We start from the raw sequence: 24,071 nt of genomic DNA, 5'->3' as shown, positions 1-24,071 counted from the left end.
GCGTAAGCTGTATGCTCAGGTCCTGATTGGTCGAGCTGCGTACGCGACAGCCGATATCTCATTCATGGCCGATGCCATTCTACATTTCCGTAAACATACTGTATCAAAACTACTCTAGGCCGATCTAATTCAAAATGCTGTTTCTCTATCTGTGTCAAAATAAACTTACAGATAGTTTCATTTCAGTTGATACAATGTTCTTTCAGGCCATAATTATCCCAATGCTCTAAAGATCTAGTGTTAATTAAAATTTGCTTATTTAAAAGTGGCTGATCCGTTTCAAATTTGGCCATAGCTTTTGATTTAATTATAATTCCAAAATTCTGCAAGCTCGACCGCAATCTAATGACTTCATCATTTAAAATTGACACGTCCCCACCACGATGCTGTTGTTTTGGTTGACCTACAGGTGTGTAAAGTTTAAAGAGAAGGTGACAGCAGACCATGTGGAACTCTGCAAAGTGGCCCAGTGCTAGTAGACATTTCTGACAAGCCCGCAGTAGTACATAATCAGCTTAACAATGTAACTATGCAGTACTGTGGTATTCCAGGTGTATGATTTCGGAACACGCTTTTACAAGTTCGCTGCAGAGCGCGCGTCAGCGCGTGCGTAGACCCGCCGCGACACCAAAATAAGATGGCCGGTCAGCGAAACAAATAGAGCGCCGTTGTAAATAACAAACCGTCCGAGCACGTTCCTCTTCGGAATCGTCGACGCGATTTGAGGCTGCCGAGCTGCCAGGGATTGCCTCGGTGCAGTTGATTCTTGCGACCGGGTGGACCCGGTGTTCGAAGCCGTGTTGTCCCGCCGCGGTGTGTGTCTCTCTTACGGGCTCACGATTCGTCTTACCAGTGTTGAATGCGTGACGCTGGTGCACGGGCTTCAAGGTACGCAGCTCCAAGGAGCCTGCCGGGCCGTGGACCAACCGAAGTCAGGATGCAACAGCGAAAGCGGGACAGCCTCGCGCCACGTCCTCGCCAACGGCTCGCCTAGCTCCTCATGCTAGTCTCGTCTTCCGAATTGCTTGGAACACAGCATGAAGGAGATGCTTGGAGGGTGCTGCGTGTGTTCTGACGAGAGGGGTTGGACTGAGAATCCGCTGGTCTATTGTGATGGCCAGGGCTGCACCGTTGCTGTACACCAAGGTACAGGCAACTAAACACTCTGGCAACATTGAAATCTGAGGTCTCCGATGCTCCTGTACAACTACTGTACATTTCACCTAACTAAAATCTGTTGAGTCTTTCACACATGAGACCTCGCAGTTTGTTTTGTATATTGTCATCTCTGTATGACGATGTTTTTGGTCCTTCGTAAGATCTAGGTGTTCTTAGAGTGATCAGATTATTTGGTCCCTTAGTGTAAAACTCTGGTGCTGGCTGTTTAATTGTTTTCATAAAGACTAATGTTATGTTTCCCTTGCAGCCTGTTATGGTATCGTCACAGTACCTACTGGGCCATGGTATTGTAGGAAGTGTGAATCACAAGAGAGAAGTGCACGTGTGGTAAGTTGAAACAATTGTTGCAGTTACCTGACCTCTATACTAACACCTTAGCCATTAAAAACCTAGTTACAAGATTTTTAATGACTGTGCTATATTTACATAGTAAAATATATGGAAACTATATTTCTCATGGTCACTTGCCAATTTAAAATTTAAATTGCTATGGCTGTCAGCATTGATTAATAATATATTCTTTTCTGAAGAATAATGTGAGCAATATTGGTACGAAGCCTGCATTAGTTCAATTTCATTAAAATTAATGAATTCACATTGTACATATATGTAGCACAACTCTTGAAAATGAAAAGACATTTAGCATAGATTTATATTATATAAATATTGTCTATCATTTACAACAGCGCTGCGAGTTGTGTCCGAGCCGCGATGGGGCTCTTAAGAGAACGGATCAGGCAGGTTGGGCACACGTGGTTTGTGCGTTGTACATACCGGAAGTACGATTCGGTAACGTGACGACTATGGAGCCAATTATTCTGCAGCTGATACCATCCGAAAGGTTTAGCAAGGTGAGTACTGTTTCCGTTGATTTCGTCAGGTGTAAAAGCGTCGTACTGACGTTGGTGTTCGTTTCAGTCGTGCTACATCTGTGAAGAGCAAGGAAAAGGCGGCAGAGCGAATGTTGGAGCTTGTATGCAGTGCAACAAGACTGGCTGCAGGCAGCAGTTTCATGTCACATGTGCTCAGGCTCTTGGCTTGCTTTGTGAGGAGGCTGGCAACTACCTCGACAACGTTAAGTACTGCGGCTACTGCCAGCACCACTATTCTAAGCTGGTACATAGACGAATCATCTCGTAGAAACGTGCAGTACGGTTTTTTAATTTTGCTGATACCACGGTGTAATTGTACTTTCAGAAAAAGGGTGGTAACGTAAAGACGATACCACCTTACAAGCCAATACCAGCAGATAATGGCTCGTCAGACTCATCTCCTGAAAAGGAAGCCGAGACCCCGATAAAGTCTTCGTCAAGTGGTAAACGAAAGAGTTCAAGTTCCAAATCCACTACCAATTCTAAAAACAAATCCAATACTAGTCCAAGCCTAGAAATAAATGGCGTTGCTGATGACAAAACCAGCAGCGGCCGTAACACACCCAAAGAGACCACCACAAATTCCAGTAAATTCACCACTTCAAACTTCGTAGAGACAATCGTCACCCAATCGGAGAGCGTGTTCGGACATGACGGCACTGCCTCTACGACCGCCGTCCAGGCGATCAAGCCGGGATCGAACCCGAGCACCGGCCACAAAAACAGTGGACCGACCAAATCGAACTCGTCGACGTCCAACAAGACGTCCAGCCACAGTAAAAAGAGAAAGACCGGGGCGCGCACGCCGACCGTGATAGGGAACGAGAACTCGAACCAATCGGTCAGCTCCGAGGCTAGTGGCTCTGTTGTGGTCGCTGTCAGCTCGGTTGTGCAGCAAGCTGTCTCCAGCAACAACGTGCAGACCACCATAACTGAGGCCACCAGCCTAAGCACGACCACCGAGCCGGAAAAGTCCAAGAAGGTACAACCTAGCTTCCCTTAGATCGCCTACGACTTTGACAGAGCTAGCTACTAATAAAGGATGTTAATAATTACCCTATAATCCTCTTAAAGACTGTATGTTTTTGGTAGAGAACTTGTGATCCTAACGGAAGTCCCAAGTTCTGGTACTGGTCCCATATCTTAAAGCTCCTAAATCTTAACAGATGTTCCAAGTTCGAATAGAGATCATAAACCATCCCTCGTTTTGGCGATATTTCCAGTTGAAGGTGGAGAGTCCTATCCAGTTGACGTCCAGCACTCCAGTCAGCACGGAAGCTACCACCACGCCTGTGATTATGGCAGTGACACAATCCCAATCCTCTATCGTCACCCATTCTCCGACGACTACTTCCAACAGCATCGTCGTCTCCGTGCCTCTGACTGCTACCTCGTTGCCTAATACTGTGCAGAGTGTGGTGACCAGTGCTCCCACTTTGTATCAGCAGTTGCAACAAAGTATTATCACCACTGCGGCCGCCATGGAGCCCAGAACGAGTGCTATACCAGACTCTGAGCGATTCAGTACGGAGGAGGCTCCTGTTAAGAGATCTCGGTAAGTATTTTTATTTAAGTTCACTTAGATTGCGCTGGACATTCTCTATTTTTGTACAATTTTATTTTTATATTGTATACTTTACGCTGCAAATTTTGTTGAACCGTTAAATGAAATTTTAGTTCATTTTTTGATCGATTTGTTTCGACCCTGGAGTTTTAATCGACACATATTTGAAAAGTAAAGTGGTGGTTCTATTTGCTATTCCAAATGCGCGCCAAAATGGAAGGCATCAAAATGGCTGTCCTATTGGATAAACAAGCCAGTCCGCTCCTAACCTCGTCGCGAGTATAGTAAAAATTCCTCAGGTAGAAAATTTTTATGGCTCTCGAATTGTTAGTACCCGGGGAAATTGTAGTTTCGCCATGCTCGGACGGTTCTCGCGGACGGCGTCGTAACTAGGTGGTGATAATTGGATGGTGTTTATAGTAACATTCTGCTGCGGGAATAGGCGAAATGATATGAGATTATATTTTTCAATCCTCCACATTTTGCGCGACGTTTATTTCGAAAACGCTAGCAGCACGCGTGGCCGAGTGAAAAAATTGGTGATTTCGTAATCACTCTGTGGCTGATCTGTTCCATTAAGGACACTGTGAGGTTATGTTTGCATCTTCTGCCTCAAGGGGCCTCAAGGGCAACGAACGAGGAAAAGGAGTAACGTGATGATCTAACCGCCAAAGTTAATGGTCCGTTTGCATATCTTGTAAACGAAAAATTCTTCGAAATTACAATCGAGTGAAACTCTTATGTCAATATCTATGTTGTGCAATTTTCCCCTAATTTCTCAGTCATCCAGAATTCGTGTTTTGTTGTTTCTCCAGCTCACAGTCATCGGACAAGCAGGAGAAATCCCGCAAACCAAAGAGGGGTTCTTCAAACAGCCAACCAGCTCTGCAGCCGTCTCAACAACCACCACAGGCACAGCATCCGCAAGCTCATTCGGCAGCCTCCTCTGTGGTAACATCGGTGTCCAGCAGTGCAGTGGTAACGACATCTAAAAGAGGAGGCAGGAACAATCATCAGACTCCTCCTCCTGCCGTAACTGTGGCACCTGTACCATCCATCATACAGGGGCCTTCATTGACCGGTGGCCATTTTAGCAGTGTTACTGCTGGGACCGCGAATGTGATGGGTCCCACCGTGAAGGAGTCACCTCCCAGCAGTCCTGGGTCTGAGAGTATGAGCAGTAATGGTCCAGGGAGGCGGAAAAGGAAGAGTGCCAGTGCTGCCTCGACCACACCAATACCATCTGCCTCTAGCACTCCAACCTTGACGAATCCTAAAGAGGAGAAGGATGTGAAGCTGTAAGTTTTGAGTCATTGTTATTTTTCAACTATCATGCACCTTGTATAATAAACAATGTTCTGATATTTATTTGTAAATTGTCACAGGTTTCAAAACGGCGTCAGTGCGCCGCACATGCTGGGCAACCAGCTTAATCCGACATCCACGATGGCGCAAAAGATGTCCGACACCCTCTCGCAAGAACTGGAGGCTCATTCTATTTTTACAGAGGCAAGCAACTCGACGACGAATCTGGTTGGTCCACAGCTGCACAGCCGGGTCATCGCATCTGTATGTATTTTGAGAAAAGCGCATCGCACCTTCGCGTTGCGTATGTCTAACAGACTGGTTGCTAACCGTACGTATTTTAACATACGTCTATACTTCACAAGCAGATACGATCGAACCAAGCAGGTGCACCGCCCACGTCGTTCTCCTCAGTCTTCAACACCAACACGAACTCCAACACTAACATGGCTAGCACCGCTGGCAGTGCTTCGCTAAGCGGTGGAGCAATACCTCAAACCCTGGACCAGCTTCTGGAAAGGCAGTGGGAGCAGGGCAGTCAGTTCCTGATGGAACAGGCCCAGCACTTTGATAGTGAGTGTACGGCAAGAAAAAATATGCTTTCTGTCGCATGGGTTTGGAGAAATCTGGGACACAGCCTATTCGCATGACTTTGGTAGCAATTGGATTGCTTTGATGGGTCTAGCTTCCTGGTTTGGTGAATTTAATTATGCATTTCGTAACAAGGTGATTGATTTTGAAAATTTGTCCACAGTCGCTTCCTTACTGTCGTGTCTTCATCAGTTGCGAGCGGAGAACCTTAGGCTAGAGGAACATGTAAATAGTCTTTTACAAAGGAGAGACCACCTATTGGCTGTGAACGCGAGACTTGCTATTCCACTGACCACTCAGCCCAGCACGCACCCAGGTGAGCGCATCCTTTCCTTATCGACGTACTGGTTCCATAGTTTTGAAATAACTGACCAATTCAATTATTTTCAGCGAACAACATCCACCCAACGGTGAACCCATCGCATCCCAGTATCCCCCACCCAGATGTCCCACCAGGTGCCGCGGCTCCAGTTCCAAGAGTGAATAGAGAACCGCGGGTGAACAACACGTACATGCCTCATTCCAGCTCCAGTAATCATTCGACAACCCTGGAGAACGGCTTGCCACCCGATCCATCTCCACCTGCGGCGGCTTCGCTGTCCCAGTATCAGCACAGGACGTCATTAGTCGCTCCCCAACCCAGTCCAACGATCAGGTAACGTATTTGTCCTACGGTTGGTAGTCTTCAAACAGGTGGTGCAGTTCAATCTCTGATTTGATCGCCACAGGCATAGTCCGGCCGGCAGCGCATACCATCAAGGTCAACCCAGCAATATAGTGTCACCTGTATCTGCGAGCAATCCTGGGGTCGTCAGAAACTCGTCGGTCACACCTGATCCGCTGCGTGGAGTACCAAGGTGAATATAGAAACGCCTCTTGTTCTCAAGAAAGTGTAGGAACGTGATAAACGCCGATGTCTGTCGAATTTTCGAACAAAGCAGTACTTCGAGCTATCTTGAGAGATTATAAACTGGCTGTAAAACAACCTGATTATTAATAACTCAATTTATTTAAGCATTAGATTAAAATGACTATTCCTTCTTCTATTTTTAATTTAAATATTAATTGGTTACAGGTCAGTGGCACAGTCATCGAGCAATTATATGTCGTCGATGTACCAACCCATCACTATGTCGAATCTTACAAGTAACCAAGTAGGTAATGTTCATAACCTTCATTCACATGGACCTTCTCCGCCCAGTCTCGGACCACCGGGTAAGCCCAGCTGAAGATAGATGGACGCATCGAGGAATGAGGATCGTGCTGTGTTCGTTGAGAGACGCGGTCAGTGATCGTCGACAGCTGATAGGTCGTCGGCCGAGAGGGTGTACGACTGATCGCCTGGTCTTCGAGGGCATAAGTGATATACACCACTGTTAAAACGAGAACCATCCGTTGCATTTACAATTTGACAACAGGCTAGAGGGACTTTTTCTAACGTGTCGTTTTTAACACACAATTTCATAGCAACGTTTTTCTACTAGGACGATTGGCAAAGGTGGCTAGATAGTAGTTTCCAACGAAGATGGCAGTCAGTTTGTTGTTTTCTATTTTTTTCTTTTTTTTTTCTTTTTCCGTTTTAGTACGTCACGTCTCGTTTCTCGTTCGTTATATATATGTAATAAACACACAGAGACAGACATACACATACATACATACACCTTGGTTCGCGCGTCGTCGAAGCACGTTTGAGACAATCTCTTCCTCATTTATGAGAATGAGCAGAGTAACGGCAAACGCAGATGTACAAATCTTAGTCTGTAAGTTAATCTTACCGCGACGAGAATAGCAATAATATTTACAAGTAGGTGTACATTTTAATTGGAAGGTAATCACTTTGTAAGTCCGGTGGTACGATGTCTCTCATCCATCGTGTTTTATATAGAGGCGTTTGTTGCTGTCGATCCAACAACTTCGACTTGTTTTTAATTCGAGTGTATCGACGGGCACTTCGGAGGACTTCCGGTACAGTTGTGAACCAGGGAACAAATTTCTTAGACAGGATTCAGCAATGATATTGGACGCTGTGGATTTATTTATTTTTAACTAGTCCTGTTCCACTTGTACAGGTCCTTCTTGAGTACCCGCGACACTTCATAGAATGCTAGACTGTTTGATTTCGTTTCTTTACAGTCTTCTATCACGCTGTCTGACGCGTTCCAATAAGTCATAGGTTGCAAAAGATTTGTTCGAAATACTATATTGATGAATTCAATATAAAATAGAAAATGTAGCTGATTACATTGGGTAGAACTTTCGAGTTTACGATTTGATTGGAACCTGTGAGACAACGTGACAAAGCCTCGACCTGTCCCACAGTCGTCAACTGTATATTCTAATCTTATACATAAAACATAGTAGATGTACAACACGAGCACTGCCTTCCACCAATCGAGTGTCGCTGCGGGCCGGGTCGACGCGATTGTTTTCTGACTTCGACTTCCACACGGTTGAAAGGAGCTTAACTTTTCTGATACTGGTTTCGTGATGTGTACCATAGGTTTCATTTCCGGTTCGCGCCCCGTGTCGATGGCGACCGCACACTTTACTCGACGACTGCGACCTTCGTCGATCGCTGCAACGATAATTGTACGCTAGACATTAATCAAAACTCGTTAGAAGTGTGCTGGGACCTGTCCGTGGTCCCCACCGATAGTACTTTCGCTCAAGGAACTAGAATTCTTTGTATTACGAACACTCGGCTAAGTCCTATTGACGTTTGCGTGATTCTTGTTTTGCGAAATTAAATAGCACGCGATTTCGAGGCTAATATAATAAGACTCCGATTAGATTAAATTAATTATATTTACTATAATAAGACCCCGTGTCTTGATACTAAAGTTGCGTTATTTCGTACATTAAAATTTGACGAATATTTCTATTGTTTCGAGTGATAAGAGTCACGCAACGAGGATAACCGTGGTTTGTCTCTTTTCTAATAAAACAATTGGTTTAGACCGGAGTATAGCATGATAAAGGGGAACGAGAAATGATAAGAAATCTGTCTTTCCGACTCGAGGGTTCAATTCCAAATCGTTTTGTTCATTAAATGTCACTGCCTTGATAGACTTAGACTATTTAACTAATTTGATTTCGTTGCGATAAACGAAGCTGCGCGTAGAGACGGTTACGTATTGTTTGCCGTCGTTTTGTTCCTTATCTTAATTTGTAGTTCGTGGAAAGACGATTTGAGATTGCGCGCGCTGGCGAGTCTGGGAGTACGGAGAAATCGATTCTCTACTTGGCGTGAATTCGAGGAGACTTTTAGGATAACGAGGACGATAGTGGTAGATCTGGAGGATGTCGAACCTTCGGTATAGCTCGTCACCACTCAGGGAAAATCGATTTACTATTACACGGAATTCGGTCAAGTTCTCTTCGTGCGCGGCTTGCTGCTATTTTGTAATATAAAAATTCAAAGATGGCCGTCGGTAGCTGTGCTCAGGGTCTCAGAGTAATAATCAGAATGATTCAAGCCGATAGATATAAATTTATCGAACAGTGTACATATTAATTATCGAACTAATTACTTGGTCGACAAATTTTCATTTAATTTGTCGGTCGCAGAAATCCATGAACGTCTGTTGAATATTTCAGAAGATACATTTTATTATTCGTAGAAAACTATATATATATAAATAAAAATATACAAACATTTTTATAGCACATTTGATTTTCACTGAAAAAGTTTGTAATCATTTTGCATGTATATTCGATGGATTATGAAAGATTTTACTTGTCGATAGAAAAACAGACGTTTCTGGATTTTTTGAGAATCGTCGAATACATATTTCGCATATGTAAGAAACGTGGTCGGTTCTACTTTGATATTTTACTACGAAAATGATAATTGGTACATTAAACTGTGACTCGTTGAGGATCTCTAATCGACGACCTTAGATGTTCGGAGGGATTTCAAAGAAAAACGAAGAAAATTGCTAGAAAAAAATGAATTATAAAATAATAATATTAGTGTACGTCGAGGACGAGAGCGCGTTTATACCGTTGGAAGAGTATTTTATGCATTTTCATTGTAGTGTCGCTGTACGGTAAGGGAGATCTATGGCGGTGCGTGCGAGTTATGCGACACTGAGAGAAAAGAATAGTCCGAGGACAAAAATCGTAGGAATTAAAGTAACAAAAAAAGAAAAAGATGGTAGAAAGAAAGCAATGCGAATAATATTTTTCCACAGCAGACCGTGCCAAATTTTTGTGATCGAATCATTGAGAATCTATCAGATCAATTGATCGAGATTTTGGGCCAGGCGTTTTTATCCGAGAATTGTACACGAATTTTGAAAAAGAAAAGAAAATGGTAAAGAACATTCGAACTCATCTGTATTCCGTTAATCACGCTGCAGTGGCAATTATATATTTCTTACGTTCGCTTTCCGATTGCTGTACAAATAAATTATTGTGTTCAGTCATCGATCATTGAAGCTCTTGTCAACTCATCATGATTTCTCAAACGAGCCTGTCGATCGTCAGACAAATGTTTCCTTCGTTACAGGTATCACTTAGGTCAATTGTATAATAATGAAACATCAGTCGAATCGCTGGTAGAATTCGTTAGAGTTGTGCGTAGACGTTCCTGTAGACTGGAGCTGCGAATTTTTTAGTTTCAATTCCAGAGAGAATATTTTAGATCGTGCAGTGCTTTAGTCGGGCCTCGGCAATGCTTTGATTGACCGAAATCTTGGCACACACCGTGAAATTTTGATACTCGAGGATGCGACACGTCGCTGTCGAACCAAAGTAACTGTTGCATTGTGAATCTCCATGCGTCTTCAGTGATTTTCACTTTTTAATTATCACGCAATATTTTCGAAAGCTTTTCTTAAGCTTATGGAATTTTTCTCAAAGTCCAAAAGTGACCGTGCTATTACTAGCCGACGATCGTTGTAGTCGTTTTTTAATTATTTCCTTTGCAAGGGATTATTCGACAAAATGAAGTAACTTACTAATGCTGTTAGTAAGCTTTCGTTTCAATTCTTTGACTTTTTATTTATCTCTTAGAGATCGTGTAAGCGGTGAAATGTTAGATAAAGATCGCTTGGAGATCCACAGGGCAGCGATTAGCGTACGCGGGCGTGTTTTCATTTTTCTACTAGGAAGCGAACTAAACAATTCCAGACAGAGAACATTGTAAAAAAAAAATAATTGGGTCTTGAGCCGAAGAACGTTCGCCGTAGTGCGCTTGCAGCTTTTCCCTAGAGTCGCATGTCCAAACAAAACAAAAAACGCTGTAATTAAACCCGGGAGGACTCGAAATCCGTGCGAACGCTTGGGACAGACTGCAAATTGTGCAAAGGGCGCTAGATATTCATGTAAAAACAAATAAAAGGTAAAGGGGGTTTTGCTCGTGGAGTGTGGGGACGATTCAAAGACTCGGCGCTGATCGTGGTCTTTTGTATATTTTTCAGGAAACGAGGAAAAAGTAGGAAAACGATACAGGCAGCTAAGTGATCGGGCCCGATGGTCTTTGAGTCATCCCACGGACCGTATGTCTGTGTCGTAACCCTTTATGTATGATCGAGAAAAATTGTGCGGACCGAAATGCCATATGTATTTCCACAGGGGACAATTTTCTATCGACAACAAAAAGTCTGATTGTTTTTTAGTAAGCTGACGTATCCGTGTCATTTGACGCCTCGTTCGCCTCTGATGATATTGTCCTTGAGTCGGTGGAACAGTGTTTTTCACCAATTTAGTATAATTTCTTATCACTACATTTTTAATTGATAGAGGATTGTTTTCGATTTTTCTATAACTTTTACCAGGCTTCGAGTGATATGACGGGGATGCAATGCATTTTTCTCTACCTCTCTGTCTCCAGTAAAATATTTTTCCTCACGAATCAGGTGTTTTATTTTGTAGAATTAATTGTAGAGGGAATCCACCGACTCAAAAACGAGAATCGAGAAGCCATAGCCTGCTTCGAATGCCTAGAACGTTTCATTTTTATACCGACGTCTTGATAAGAGATTTACACCATAAAATTAAGGAACAGCGTCTATTGGCCCAGGGGCGAACGAGGATGGAAATTCACCCCTGAAGTGCGACGACGGTTCTGATCACGCACGAGAACTCTTGGAGCTGTCAGAAACGTTGTCCTGGAGTCGCGTGGATCGGTTCCGGATCCAGGGATGTAAATCATTGTGCGATACCGTTTTGTAATGTATCTGTGCATACGGAAGCATGTAATAAAAGAAGACTAAATGATTACGACTATAAACATTTTTATCGATCATCGTCAACCATGGCTCTTATTCTAATCCTCAAATTATTCTTGATTCAATGACAAAAGCTAATCTAAAGAACACCCATACAATCGAAATGAATAATTCAATGAATGATACTGACACTTGAAAATTCAGATTCGTCATAACGTATGGTATTAGGTTGGTGCATATGAAATGTCGGATGTTTACGTAAATATATAAAATAAAGGTTTACGTAAATATATAAAAACAGCTTTCAAAAGCTGTTGATTTAATCAAAATATGCCCCGTTTGCTTTACTACACCTTTTTCAATGAGATTTCAATACAGAATGCCTGTCTTAAACCAATTCTGATCTCTAGAATTAATAAACTCTGATATGGAATATTTCAGCCTATCCTCATTTATATACTATTTAGCCCGTAAAAACTCGGGCAGATTTTGAGCAGTTTTATGACAGTGTTGCCAATTTCTTTCGCGAGTAGCGTCCCTCAAGTATTTCCGGAACTCTTCGCTAGTAACTACACGTTGTTCGGCTGAAGAAACTGACAGCGACCTGTCATAAATAATGTCGGGATTAAGAGAAATAGAATGAACACTAGCATGAAAAACGTAAACACTTGAGTTTTTCTACTCTGACGTCAGCTCTCCGATAAGACGTTGCCAGTACCTTCGCCCTCGGCGCGTGGCTGTTCCATTACCCACCGTGAAGCATGTTGAACAGCTCTGCCTTGTATGATTCCAAATTGGTTCTAGTTACAACCGTAATCACGCGCTTGCATTATACCGCATTTTCGTAACTTCCCTACTAGCTCTCGGACGTTAGAGACTATTAACCCTTTGCGCTCGAAGCCACTTCCACTGGAAATCTGAAATAAATCTTCTGGCTTATAGTATTTCTACCTTATGCGATAAAGTGAATTTTATTAGGTTGGTGCATATGAATACTATATACTATTTAGCCCGTAAAAACTGTCCTGAATGTTTAAAATAGTGAAAGTCGGTTGGCGAAAGATCTATATTTTATAAAATTTTATATTTTACTTCATTTAATTTCGCAATTATTTTGTACGACGTATGCGTATTTTTTATGGGCTAAACAGTATGTAAATGGAGACAGTCTGAAAAATTCCATACTATAGACTATTGATCCGAAAAATCAGAATTTCTTGAAGGCAGACATCTATGAATTAAACTAGCGTTGGGAAAAGTGTATTGAAACCAATGGGGCACATTTTGATTAAATCAATAGATTTTGAAAAAAGATATGCAGTTTTATATACTCGCTTAAAAATCCGATATTCCATATGCACCAACCTAATATTTTTATTCTTTTAGATCCTGAAGTGCCTTGAAAAATCAAATTTTGGAGAATATTATTATATATTTGAATATATTAGAATGAAAATGAATTTTGAAGCAAGTAAAAATTTAATTTCTCCTTTAAGTTTTGTTACTAGCTTTTCCGATTTATTTTGTTTCAGTTCCAGACTATTATTTTCTTGTGCCTTGATCTTTTCGTGGGATGAGATAGTAACAAGGAATACTTGCTACAAGGTACAAGTCGCGGCATTGTTGCTAATTGTAAGAATGCAGAGAAATCCGTAGAGTTTGCCTCGGTGCCGGCCAACCATCGTGGGAAGTCTCACCTGCGACCTCGTCTGCGGCGAATCAATATTACACGAGTGTACGGATACACTATGGTTCATGGATAACGCTTCTAGCTACTCTGCTATCAGGACACTGTTGTTCCTTATCAATCTACTGACCTCGAGCAATAAGAATCTCCATTCTGCATTATTCAGCTCTTTCGCGTACACCTGTCGATGCAATCAATTGCATTTCCATTTCCTTGTCTCGTGTCCATTTGTACAGGGTGTGTCACTGTTCTTTCAAAATCAGAAGAATATTTCTATTAATTGATCATTCGATAATTTATTATATCCAATATTTCGCATAAATTCTAAGAAAAATTGTTTCAGACTCATTCACATTTACTTCGAATCTAAAACTAAGATTTTAATATCTTGCTGTGATTTTATTTTCGTACATATTTATAAAATCAATAAGCGCAGTAACTTTTCATAGTGATAATGATTATGTACTAATCGTTTACAATTTTTAACAATGTCCTGTAATATTATAATCTGTATTTCCATAAAATCGATACAAATTCAAGGCTCTCGTTGTTGCCGTAATTTTTTACAGTGCTCCAGCTTATGGATCCCACAGCTGAACAAAAAAATGTTAAAAATTGTACCTCGATACAGAGGGCAGCTATGTACCATTGTCCAGGAGAAGATACGTCGGTTAGGGGTAGGCGCGAAAGTTCAATACCTGAGGTTGAACCTAATCGGCTCGATCGTCACGGGACCGTGGCACCGTGAAAATTAGCAAACCATAGAATCGCTTGCGCAGTCCCTTCCTCGTATTGGAGCCGCATTAAGAGCACCCTCTTGTCACGAGGGTGGCACTTGCGTAGATCCACGCAGCTGGAGTGACACACAAATAAAGTATTAATTCTCGGTTCGTCTCGTAATGGAGGCGAGTCTCTCAACGCTCTCTACACTTTGTTCAAACTCGTCTTCGCTCGGCACCTATTCATTGGGTGGGCTTTGAATCGATAGGGGATGCCGCTTCGAAAGTTTAAACCATGAAAATATAATTCTTTATAGAACAAAGTAATTTATCCTTTTGCTACATTCGCTTTTCATTCCTTTCAAATTACATATATTATTTTTTATTCTATGTTTTGCTGAATGTAAAACAAAAGTTCGATTTATGCAAGAAGTATAGCAATAGTTAGGAGTATAAAAGACCACAGAATTAGGCGAATGTGTTTCGTAGAATTTATTAATATTAATTGCCTGAAATGTGGTATCATTTTTGGAGACAATTTGTTTCTTCGTTGCAGAGTAATGACAATCAAATCAAGTGTTACATTGTCTCCCCTGACAATCGTGTGGAGGGTATTATGGGGGGGGGGGGGGGGCACTACAAGCATGGAAGTAATCCAGTAGGGTCCAGGGGTCGATGATTCTGACGGAACTTCAGAAAACAGCCCCTGGCCGCAGCTGGCCCAGGTATTTGCGTGCCCCAATTTTCAGTGTACCGTTGTGGATGGTGGGGAAGATCCAGTGGTAGGGTGGTCGGCTGCTCTCTTTTGCTGTGCGCACCCTTTCGAGCCCTCCTGGGGTGTAATGGAACCCCATCGTTTTACCTTTAGGTGTAACACCCTTAATTCTATCTACCTTGGCGGCACAGCTTCTTCTTTGTTGTGTCGTTTCCATTAACGTTGTTACTTGTCTTCGATTTCACACTCTATAATATAGGGTCTATATTCTTCAGAGTCTAAGACATATGTTACCAATGATAGGAATATGCACGCATTTATACGTATGTACATTAAAAATATGATATTATGGTATAAGAGCGTTTGTAAGAATTTGTTAGAAGGCGTAGCTATTTTTTGAAGTGATGCTTTTAGGATCGATCACATCCATGTGTCCTAGAAGACAGCAATCTCGTAGGATCAGGAGGGATTACACTGCAAATGACAAACATTGTTCAAGATTATCAAGAGAGGATATTGCTGTTCTACTCTATATTTATGCGACAGAGCATTTATGGGGTACAAGTGGTCGAGGCTAGGATGATAAAGGCAGGTGTATGAACACACCTGCGTCAATCGTAGATAACATTTGAACCACTTTCGATGAACCGATAAAACCAACCCCTCTAATCGTACATTAATCTTCTGTATTATTTAGTTCCTGTAAATGTCGCCTGTTTATCGTTACGGGATGCACATGGCTCGTCCATAATTACGTATCATGCAAAACCTCGAAAAAGAACTCTTTAAATCGACCTGATTTTAATTTATTTTCCCGAAAGGATTCAGCGGTAGGTATTTTTAATATTTTGTTAAATAAAACTTCTAATATAAATTTTTGCTATGTCATGTAGTCTAATTTTCATTTAATATCGACTTTTTGGCAAGGAATATTATTGTAGTTATTGAATCTTGAGGTCTTTCTTTTAATTTATGCTGCTTCTAATCTTTATTTAATTTAAATTTCTCTATGGTAAATTACTCAACCGTATATTATTTCTTGATCTTTTCATTAACCAGCAAAGAACATCACGTTTGATATTTTAATGTTGTTACTGTGATCAGAACAGGTATTTAATTTTTATTCATTTTACATCGTGGAGGCTGAACGATTTCTTGAATTTCGTATGACACTCCATTAAGATTGACGGATCTTAAAAGAGCGGAGCAAAGAAGGAGAAAGCAAGGATGTTGGCGGATGGTGAAAGGCTCGATTCGTCCCGAGGGCCAAGCGTATCGTCCCTAATTGTCCACAAATCGACGGCCACCCTCGATTTCCGAACCGTTAAGTACAACCACCCCTGCGGGGCGTTCCGCTAGCTCTGTCGAGGGGGTCTGGATACAACAGAGCAGAATATGGATTCAATTACACCTCATTGTGCCATGGTGTCTATAAACAATGATGTTTTCACAGCTGATAGTGGCCCACGTTTGTCCTACGGGTTGATGGCTCACCCGCTATACACATCCCTCTTTTCTAAACTTTTTCTATCACATTCAACATTCTCGAAACAAATTTCCACCTACCTAAACATTCATATGAAATAATTTAAATTATTCCAATCACGGCATCCATATTCATTAGCTTTCGTTAATTTCCATATTTATTAACTAGCATTAGATTTGATTATTTTCCGTAACCAATAAACTGTTTCAGGTAACTGAAGATCGCAGCCGTTCATCGAGACTCAACTCCTCCGCCATAAAAATACGACAGATAAGGAGTCCAACTAATTATGAACAATAATTCGTGTACTGAATATCGGCGGAAATCGCTCAAGTAGAAAATTGAAAATCCATTTTGCAGTAGTTGGGGCAGTGATAATAGCAGTCACGCTGCACTTTTGCAGGGATAAAGTGTCTGCGAAAACACTCCTTATTAACTGTGGAGGCTAGTCTGAAGGAAACTCGGGTAGTTCATGTTGGAAAAGAACGAAGAGGGAACGGAGAATGCCGTGGGAAGATCCGCAGCCGGCGACGCCATTACTCCCGCGTCGCAGGACGTCGCGACGCCGCATTATCGACGTACCGCCCACCATTCGCTGTCTTCCTCGTTCTCCTTCTCTAGCGCCTCTCTCTTGGACGAATTGCCGCAGAGAATTTGGCGGAGTTTCTGCCCTCTCACCATGGCCACCATTACGCGTTTGTTCGTTGAACAACAGCCTTGGAATTTCTGCTCGAAGTCTGCAGAATTTTTCTTTCAAGTCCGCAGAATTTGTTCACAAAGTTTATGAAATTTCTTAGTTGAAAATCTGCAGAATTTCTTGGTTGAAAATCTGTAAAATTTCTTAGTTAAATATCTGTAGAATTTCTGAATTGGTATTCTAGAAAATGAGATGTTTATTAATGAAAATTGACGACAGAGGATTTGTAGAATCAGGGTACATCGAATAAAAATGCCTGTAAATTTTCAACTCCTTGAACCTACTTTATTTGACTCCGTTGGCAAGAACGATGACACCATCTTCATTGCTTCTCACGTACAAACGATACTCACTTAAATTACTTATTCCTAACAGTGTGCTGTATGTATGTACAATTGTAACATGTGTCCGCGGTTATTCTGTCGGCACGTTTACGTTCGCTTAGATCGTTTTATTGCCAGGTGGGAAAGTAAAAAGGTCCCGACAGAATTTTCGTAGGTTCCGCTTCTATCGCGAAAAATTCTCTGCAATTTACAATTAGAAACTCCACTGTTCGCCTTCGATTAAAATACTGCAGTTACATACTCTTAACAATAATAATACTGTGGACCGTAATCTGACTAGATAGAAAACTAGCTTCGACTTTCGTAAGAAGAATTGCACACCAAAAACCATTGCTAAATAATTCGACAAAGTTTTCATTGAATTTCGAGGCGAAAAATATTCGTTAAATTATTTTTAGAAGAACCGAGGGATAAACGGTGGTAAAATGACTAGGCCCTATTTCTTCTTAAACACTAAATAACACTGGGACTCGATGATCAAGCCCTGAACAGTCTATTCAAACGTCGTGCTGTTCTTCGATGTCCTTGGGTCCTCAGGTGTCCACACCTTCGCGTACATCGTCCCGTTGGGCGAGATGTCCGATTTCCTGGACCAGGAAAGCGAGTGGAATATAAAGGGATTTCCCTCACTGCCTGAAATTTAATTGTTCCAATAACTAACAAACCACCGATCCTCGAAGTTAATTCTCCAAAAAAATAGAGACAATAATCTCGAAATTTCTCTAGTAACGCAATCTCTTCTATTAATTTTTCCAAACAGTTAAATAATTTTTAAATGCACTCCAGACTAATTTATAAAAGTCGAATACGAAAATGAGTGCGATTGGTATTGGCCTCACCACGAACTATAATCTTCTTAGAGTCGTCCCGACCGGAACACCTCGACAGTCCACCATTCCCTGTCAGCGTATCGTTCCCAGTGTCAGCTCTGACCAGTTCATTGAGGAACTTAATGTAGCCGATCGCCAATTTCAAGGTGTCGACCTTGGACAGTCTTTTCTCGTATGGTAACGTAGGTATGTGAGCCCTTAGGCCTTCGAATGCGTCATTTATGTTCTGCATGCGCCTCCTCTCCCTCATATTCGCAGCTTGCCTCTGTTGCACTGCCTGCCTTGGACTCTTCCCTGATCCCCCATTTCGTCTGCTGCTCTGACTTCTTCTGGAAACAAGCGTTCCATCCTTGTTAATTATCTCTTCCAATTTTTGGTAGCTTTAAACGAAAACATTAAAAAAACGGTCAATGAGGATATTAAGGTGACGTAGCCGAGTGAAAGATTTTACTTTCCGGTGCTCGAAAAGGTGTCATAGATAGATCGATACTTACTCTCTGGTATGGTTTTCCTGATCGCTGCTGTAAGCACTCTCGTTGTCGCTGCTGTTCTCGTCGTACAGGTAAATCTCGCTACCACTGGAACTGCCGGTGCTACCAGGAGGATGCGAGGCCAGTTGCGAAGGTATGGAGGGTAGCGTAGCCGTCGTCGGTGCTCCGCAATGGGGTGGCAGGGCTGGGATTGCAGGGTTACCCAAGAAGCTGTGCGCCTCGTAGATGTACTGACGGTTCATCATGTCCAGTTCGATATTGTCCATCGAATACATCTTGAACTTGTTCTGTTCTTCAAACTGGTCAGACACACGGCGACTAGAACTCTTGAATAAATAAAAGTGTTCGACGGGACGGCCCTCTTCGATCGCTACATCATCTTCTGGCTAAGTACCGGGTTTACCGCGTTTGTTCGAACACTGAAGTGCTCTTCAATACTGTTGACTCAATCACACTCGGATTAGCCGATCATCTCCGCCGGAATTCCACCGCACACACCCTCGATCACGTCCCGAGGATCTAGCGATCCTATCAGGGACACGTGTCCCCGCCGCGTGCTAGCAAATACTTCTAAACAGCGGCACGTGCTGCTCCGGACCCAAGACACGTGGCCAGATTTGTTGGGATAGTTATCTGAGGACTGCACAGGTTCTCCAGGTAACTAGATCTACGAACGATTTAGGATCAGTCGTCTTCATTATCGATCCTAGCTCCCACGAAGACATCGTCAGACTTCATCGGCCTCTATAACAGTTTTTTCTTCATTCTTTGCCATAACGTGTTACATTTATCCACTTGTAAACTATCTTCTCTTTATTTGTCAGACTTTCAATCACTATGTATCACGTTAAATATATTTCCTTAATTTTTACACCGCCACGGTGACACTTTCACAACGAGCTTTCTTTTTTAAGATTTTAGCGGAATTGGTGATTAGTGTTTGAGAAATTGAAACGAATGGTTCGATCATGTTCAGGGACCCCGTATGAACATTTTGCTTCGGTTGATACACTGTGACTGAAAGGGAACAACGGAGGAAGGCGGAATCCAGGAGCAGGGGTTGAAAGTTTGTTCGCTACCCTATTCGTCGGTCTGAACGCTGGCGGAGCCTGCCACCCCCGGTTGCCAGGGTGCTAGGTCCGCCTCTTCATCGATCTGATAAAGAGTGCAGAGCCTCCCGATGATGGATAACTCGCGGAAAAGTCGGCAATGACAAACCGAGACTGGCGAATTTGTGTACCGAATGTTGCCTATGAACTTCCCCCTCGAACTTCGAGAAACTTTGCAAAGATATCTCGCGAATAGAAAACTCAAAAAGTCGTCGAACGCGTATTTCAGCATTGTGTACACTGTATACTGTACATTTTAAGTCTAAGTATCTCGGCATGCTATATGTATACAAGGCTAATGTTAAATGCAAGGCTACTCGACTTTACTGTCCGCTCGCTTTATCTGGAAAGCGCTTCAGTCATTTTTAGTTGAGATAACGGAGGTTCCATTATTGGCCAACTTTCGGCAGGTAGATGTTCCCGTAATATTCACCGTCACAGTCTTTTTCCTCATTGTCTGTGAAATATCTTTCCGCCGCACAGGATTTCGATGTTTCAAAACACTGTAAACATCTGTCTCATTCATTCCGTATTTTATAACTTTCACTGTCGACCATTATGCCGGCGAACCATTCTGGCTTTCGCTGGAAAATCCTTACACCGTGTTGCAGTTTAAAAGTGCTTTTTTTCGTCAGAGCATCTCAGATTTCTTCAAAACATAGTCTGCGTTGCTAAAACGATCGACGTAGTCTGCGTGAAGATCTTCGTGCACAGCGTCAGTTTCATACTAAATTCCATCCCTGCAACTTCGCCGTTTTTTTAAATGTACGCGCCGCGACAACAGTGTAAGATATTTGGGGTATTTGTGCAATGTCTTCATGGAGGCATAATTCGTGATCAGTGGGGAGTAATAGTGCAATGAAAGTGAACGTTAGTGTAATCTATGCTGTTTTACATACGTGGACTACGACTTCTGGATTACACCATTTGCAACTCAATGGGTGAGTTTCTCAGCAGCCCTCTCCTTCCGTCGCGCCCCGTCATGAGGTAGCCCGCTGGCTCGCGCGCGTAGCAGCAGGTTGATTTTTCGCGCGCTTGTCTCTCATACGTTACTGTTTTTCATTAATAAAGATTACTTGAAATGGCCTCAGGAACCCCTCATTTCCCGGAGTATGTATAATTTTGGTACACCTTGTATATTGCAAAATTTGTCGATTCTTCCGAGTGTTTCAGGTTCAACGGTAGGCTCGAGCAGTTCCTTCATAATTTATGTACGACGACCCGGGGCCGGAAGCACGAGGAAACTCGAGGCTAATACAATTTCACGGTGTAACAGGCGAAGAGAGCATCAATGAATCAAAGGTGCAACGGCGAAAGAAATTGCTGGCACGTGTCGTTGCACGTGCGCCAGAAGCGTAAGGGTTCGTCGAGGGTTAACCGCTACGGCGACATTTGGCCCAGCCCGCAACGTATAATTATGGGCCTGGTAACAGGTCAATCTGATTTTCCGGGGCGTTATTACCTTACCGCGAAATTTCTATTATTTAATAGGCTCGGCTGTCGCGACAATATGTTCGCCGGAACTCCGTTTCATATCGGAGAAATTGCATGGTTGCGATCGTGCACATTTTATTGAGACTGGTACCTTTTGATACATGATATTGGGTTGGTGCATATGAAATGTCGGATTTTTAAACGAGTATATAAAACTGCAGATCTTTTTTCAAAATCTATTGATTTAATCAAAATGTGCCCCATTTGTTTCAATACACTTTTTCCAACGCGAGTTTAATTCATAGATGTCTGTCTTCAAGAAATTCTGATTTTTCAGATCAATAAACTATAGCATGGAATTTTTCAGACTGTCTCCATTTACATACTTGTTAGCGCAACGTATTTTTTAAAGAGAATTCGGGATAAAGACGACCGAACGATGGTCGGTCGTCGATGGATTTATGGCAGGGTTCAAGGATGCACGTGGCCCGGAGGGTAAGCGAGACTAAACAGTCCTGGCGATATGCGACGCGACGGCTGATGACCGCAGTGGGTCTCCCAGCTATCGAGTGTTGAGCCATTGACTGTTTATGGAAAATGTGTTTAGAGAAGGCAAGCAACCGTCGTTGCATTGCCAAAGAATGAAACTCTGTTCTTGGAGGATCTGGCCACGGAGTGGGGAAAGCACAATTGCTTTTTGGTAAGAGGACGGTGTTGGACCGCACGGCACTTACCCCAGAACCTTGGAAAAGAGCAGTCGTCTCGAATAATTAGCACAATATTTCTAACATACTGTTTAGCCCATAAAAACTACGCATAAGTCGTACAAAACAATTGCGAAATTAAATGAAGTAAGATATAAAATTTTATAAAATATAGATCTTTCGCCAACAGACTTTCACTATTTTAAACATTCAGGACAGTTTTTACGGGCTAAATAGTATATTGTATTGATACAGGCTAAATAGTATATAGTATTCATATGCACCAACCTAATAAAATGCACTTTATCGCATAATATAGAAATACTATAAGCCAGAAGATTTATTTCAGATTTCCAGTGGAAGTGGCTTCGAGCGCAAAGGGTTTAATAGTCTCTAACGTCCGAGAGGTAGAGGGGAAGTTACGAAAATGCGGTAAAATGCAAGCGCGTGATTATGGTTGTAACTAGTCTTAATTTGGAATCATACAAGGCAGAGCTGTTCAACATGCTTCGCAGTGGGTAATGGGACAGCCACGGACAGCCAAGGGCGAAGCTACTGGCAACGTCTTATCGGAGAGCAGACGTCAGAGAAGAAAAACTCAAGTGTTTATGTTTTTCATGCTAGGGTTCATTCTATTTCTCTTAATCCCGGCATTATTTATGACAGGTGGCCGTCACTTTCTTCAGCCGACCAACGTGTAGTTACTAGCGAAGAGTTCCGGAAATACTTGAGGGACGCTACTCGCGAAAGAAATTGGCAACACTGTCATAAAACTGCTCAAAATCTGCCCGAGTTTTTACGGGCTAAATAGTATATAAATGAGGATAGGCTGAAATATTCCATATCAGAGTTTATTAATTCTAGAGATCAGAATTGGTTTAAGACAGGCATTCTGTATTGAAATCTCATTGAAAAAGGTGTAGTAAAGCAAACGGGGCATATTTTGATTAAATCAACAGCTTTTGAAAAAAGATATACAGTTTTCGATATTTACGTAAACATCCGACATTTCATATGCACTAACCTAATAATAACGCTTGGCGATCCTTTGTTTCCCAGAACTTTGTCTAACGTAAAGTTGTGCTTGAATAACTTTTTAACCAAGTGTATGACTCGCTATTGTTATCGTAATGTATACTTTTATGCGAGGAAATTATAGATATAACGTTCCCAGGTGCTCTCTTTGAGTGGCCGACAGTACGTAAAGCATTCCCCATTATCAGAAACCCGACAATATATTAAACGTCCATTCGGGGCTAGCAATTAACACAGATGTAATTAGGAGGGCGGCGGGGTTGAATTATTCGCTCCATCTGTTGTTGCGTTCCGGTGGAAATCATGAAGGAGATTTGTTTCCCACGAATGCAATTTAGATAGACAGGACGTGAATGGTGAGAAAAATTTCTTTCCACCCCACGCGTAATGTATTTATTTATTGCTTCATGAATTATTTTGAACTCAACATTTTAGTTTCGTACAACGGAACACTCGAAGATGTAGGTGCTGAAGATTGCGAAAAATCGATTTGCAGATCCGAAACCGCATTCGGATTTAATCCGTAACGAAAATAGAAGCTCGAGGGGACAGGTCCATTGTACGCTGCCGAATTTTTGATCCTCGAGATTGAGAGATAACCGAAGGGGATCAGATTTAAATGGCAAATCCTTGCACACGTGCGCAAGCGTCCAAGTGTTATTTCTGAATGTACTGAGATATAATTCTGCTGCGATTAAAACTTGGTGCACTTATTTGCAAGATAGATATACTACTTTTACCGAGTAGTGGGAAACGTGTGATTAATATTTTTTATCGATTTTTATTTACTTAAATATATATTTATAATCTGAAAGGTCCTGCCGTGTGTAAATTCGTCCCTTCTTCAAAGTAACACCCGCCCCATGCACAAACGATTTTCCATGGTACATCCTTGCATCCGTGGTCTCATGTCCAACACCTGGTACTCGGAACAACCCCGTGAACATCCTGGTAGCCACTCGAACGGTCCCTAAGTGTCTATTAATTTATACTCAACGGGAGTGTGAAATCGATTTACACACTCGGGTCTCGATTCATTATTTGGGGGGGCATATATCATCCCCGCCGACGGTAGAAAATATTGTCACGATGCCTTTGAAATTTTACAGAAATTATATACTTGAAAAGAAACGCAC

The 24,071-nt window shown here is 42.1% G+C and overlaps 2 protein-coding genes across 10 annotated transcripts; one reads left to right on the top strand and one right to left on the bottom strand.

Annotated features, from left to right (window-relative positions):
- Nucleotides 1-616: 616 nt before the first annotated feature.
- Alh (coiled coil domain containing protein Alhambra) lies at nt 617-11,734 on the top strand. 6 transcript variants are annotated; one of them, XM_078185637.1, is made up of 14 exons: nt 617-1,146; nt 1,427-1,506; nt 1,866-2,030; nt 2,098-2,295; nt 2,377-2,494; nt 2,666-3,033; nt 3,275-3,606; nt 4,431-4,913; nt 5,001-5,184; nt 5,286-5,493; nt 5,675-5,827; nt 5,902-6,166; nt 6,240-6,368; nt 8,012-11,734. In XM_078185637.1, the coding sequence occupies exons 1-14, from the start codon at nt 1,038-1,040 to the stop codon at nt 8,256-8,258; spliced, it is 3,039 nt and encodes a 1,012-aa protein (XP_078041763.1). In that variant the 5' UTR covers nt 617-1,037; the 3' UTR covers nt 8,259-11,734. The 6 variants fall into 6 exon arrangements, with proteins under 6 accessions (XP_078041763.1, XP_078041761.1, XP_078041759.1 ...); XM_078185635.1 differs by having other exon boundaries at nt 2,377-3,033; nt 5,289-5,493; XM_078185633.1 differs by having other exon boundaries at nt 2,377-3,033.
- Nucleotides 11,735-17,262: 5,528 nt separating this feature from the next.
- On the bottom strand, nt 17,263-19,914 carry Fer1 (48 related 1). 4 transcript variants are annotated; one of them, XM_078187863.1, is made up of 3 exons: nt 18,657-19,914; nt 18,172-18,542; nt 17,263-17,965 (listed from the first exon to the last, which is right to left on the bottom strand). In XM_078187863.1, exons 1-3 carry the CDS (start codon nt 18,926-18,928, stop codon nt 17,826-17,828), a joined length of 783 nt encoding a protein of 260 aa, XP_078043989.1. In that variant the 5' UTR covers nt 18,929-19,914; the 3' UTR covers nt 17,263-17,825. The 4 variants fall into 4 exon arrangements, with proteins under 4 accessions (XP_078043989.1, XP_078043990.1, XP_078043991.1 ...); XM_078187864.1 differs by having other exon boundaries at nt 18,175-18,542; XM_078187865.1 differs by having other exon boundaries at nt 18,172-18,491.
- Between the last annotated feature and the right edge of the window lie 4,157 nt (nt 19,915-24,071).

This window comes from Augochlora pura, chromosome 7 (genome assembly GCF_028453695.1).
Source record: "Augochlora pura isolate Apur16 chromosome 7, APUR_v2.2.1, whole genome shotgun sequence".
NCBI lineage: Eukaryota > Metazoa > Arthropoda > Insecta > Hymenoptera > Halictidae > Augochlora > Augochlora pura.
The sequence above is the reverse complement of the archived record's forward strand: the minus strand, read 5'-3'. Positions and strand labels throughout refer to the sequence as shown.

Excerpts from the sequence above, each read along its gene's own strand:
- Alh (XM_078185633.1), top strand. The coding sequence starts at position 1,038 with ATGAAGGAGATGCTTGGAGGGTGCTGCGTGTGTTCTGACGAGAGGGGT. Across the intron at positions 1,507-1,865 it reads AAGAGAGAAGTGCACGTGTG|CGCTGCGAGTTGTGTCCGAG; the intron begins GTAAGTTGAAAC and ends CATTTACAACAG. Across the intron at positions 5,185-5,285 it reads ACAGCCGGGTCATCGCATCT|CAGATACGATCGAACCAAGC; the intron begins GTATGTATTTTG and ends ATACTTCACAAG.
- Fer1 (XM_078187863.1), bottom strand. The coding sequence starts at position 18,928 with ATGTATTCGATGGACAATATCGAACTGGACATGATGAACCGTCAGTAC. Across the intron at positions 18,543-18,656 it reads CAGGAAAACCATACCAGAGA|CTACCAAAAATTGGAAGAGA; the intron begins GTAAGTATCGAT and ends TTTCGTTTAAAG. Across the intron at positions 17,966-18,171 it reads TAAGAAGATTATAGTTCGTG|GCAGTGAGGGAAATCCCTTT; the intron begins GTGAGGCCAATA and ends ATTAAATTTCAG.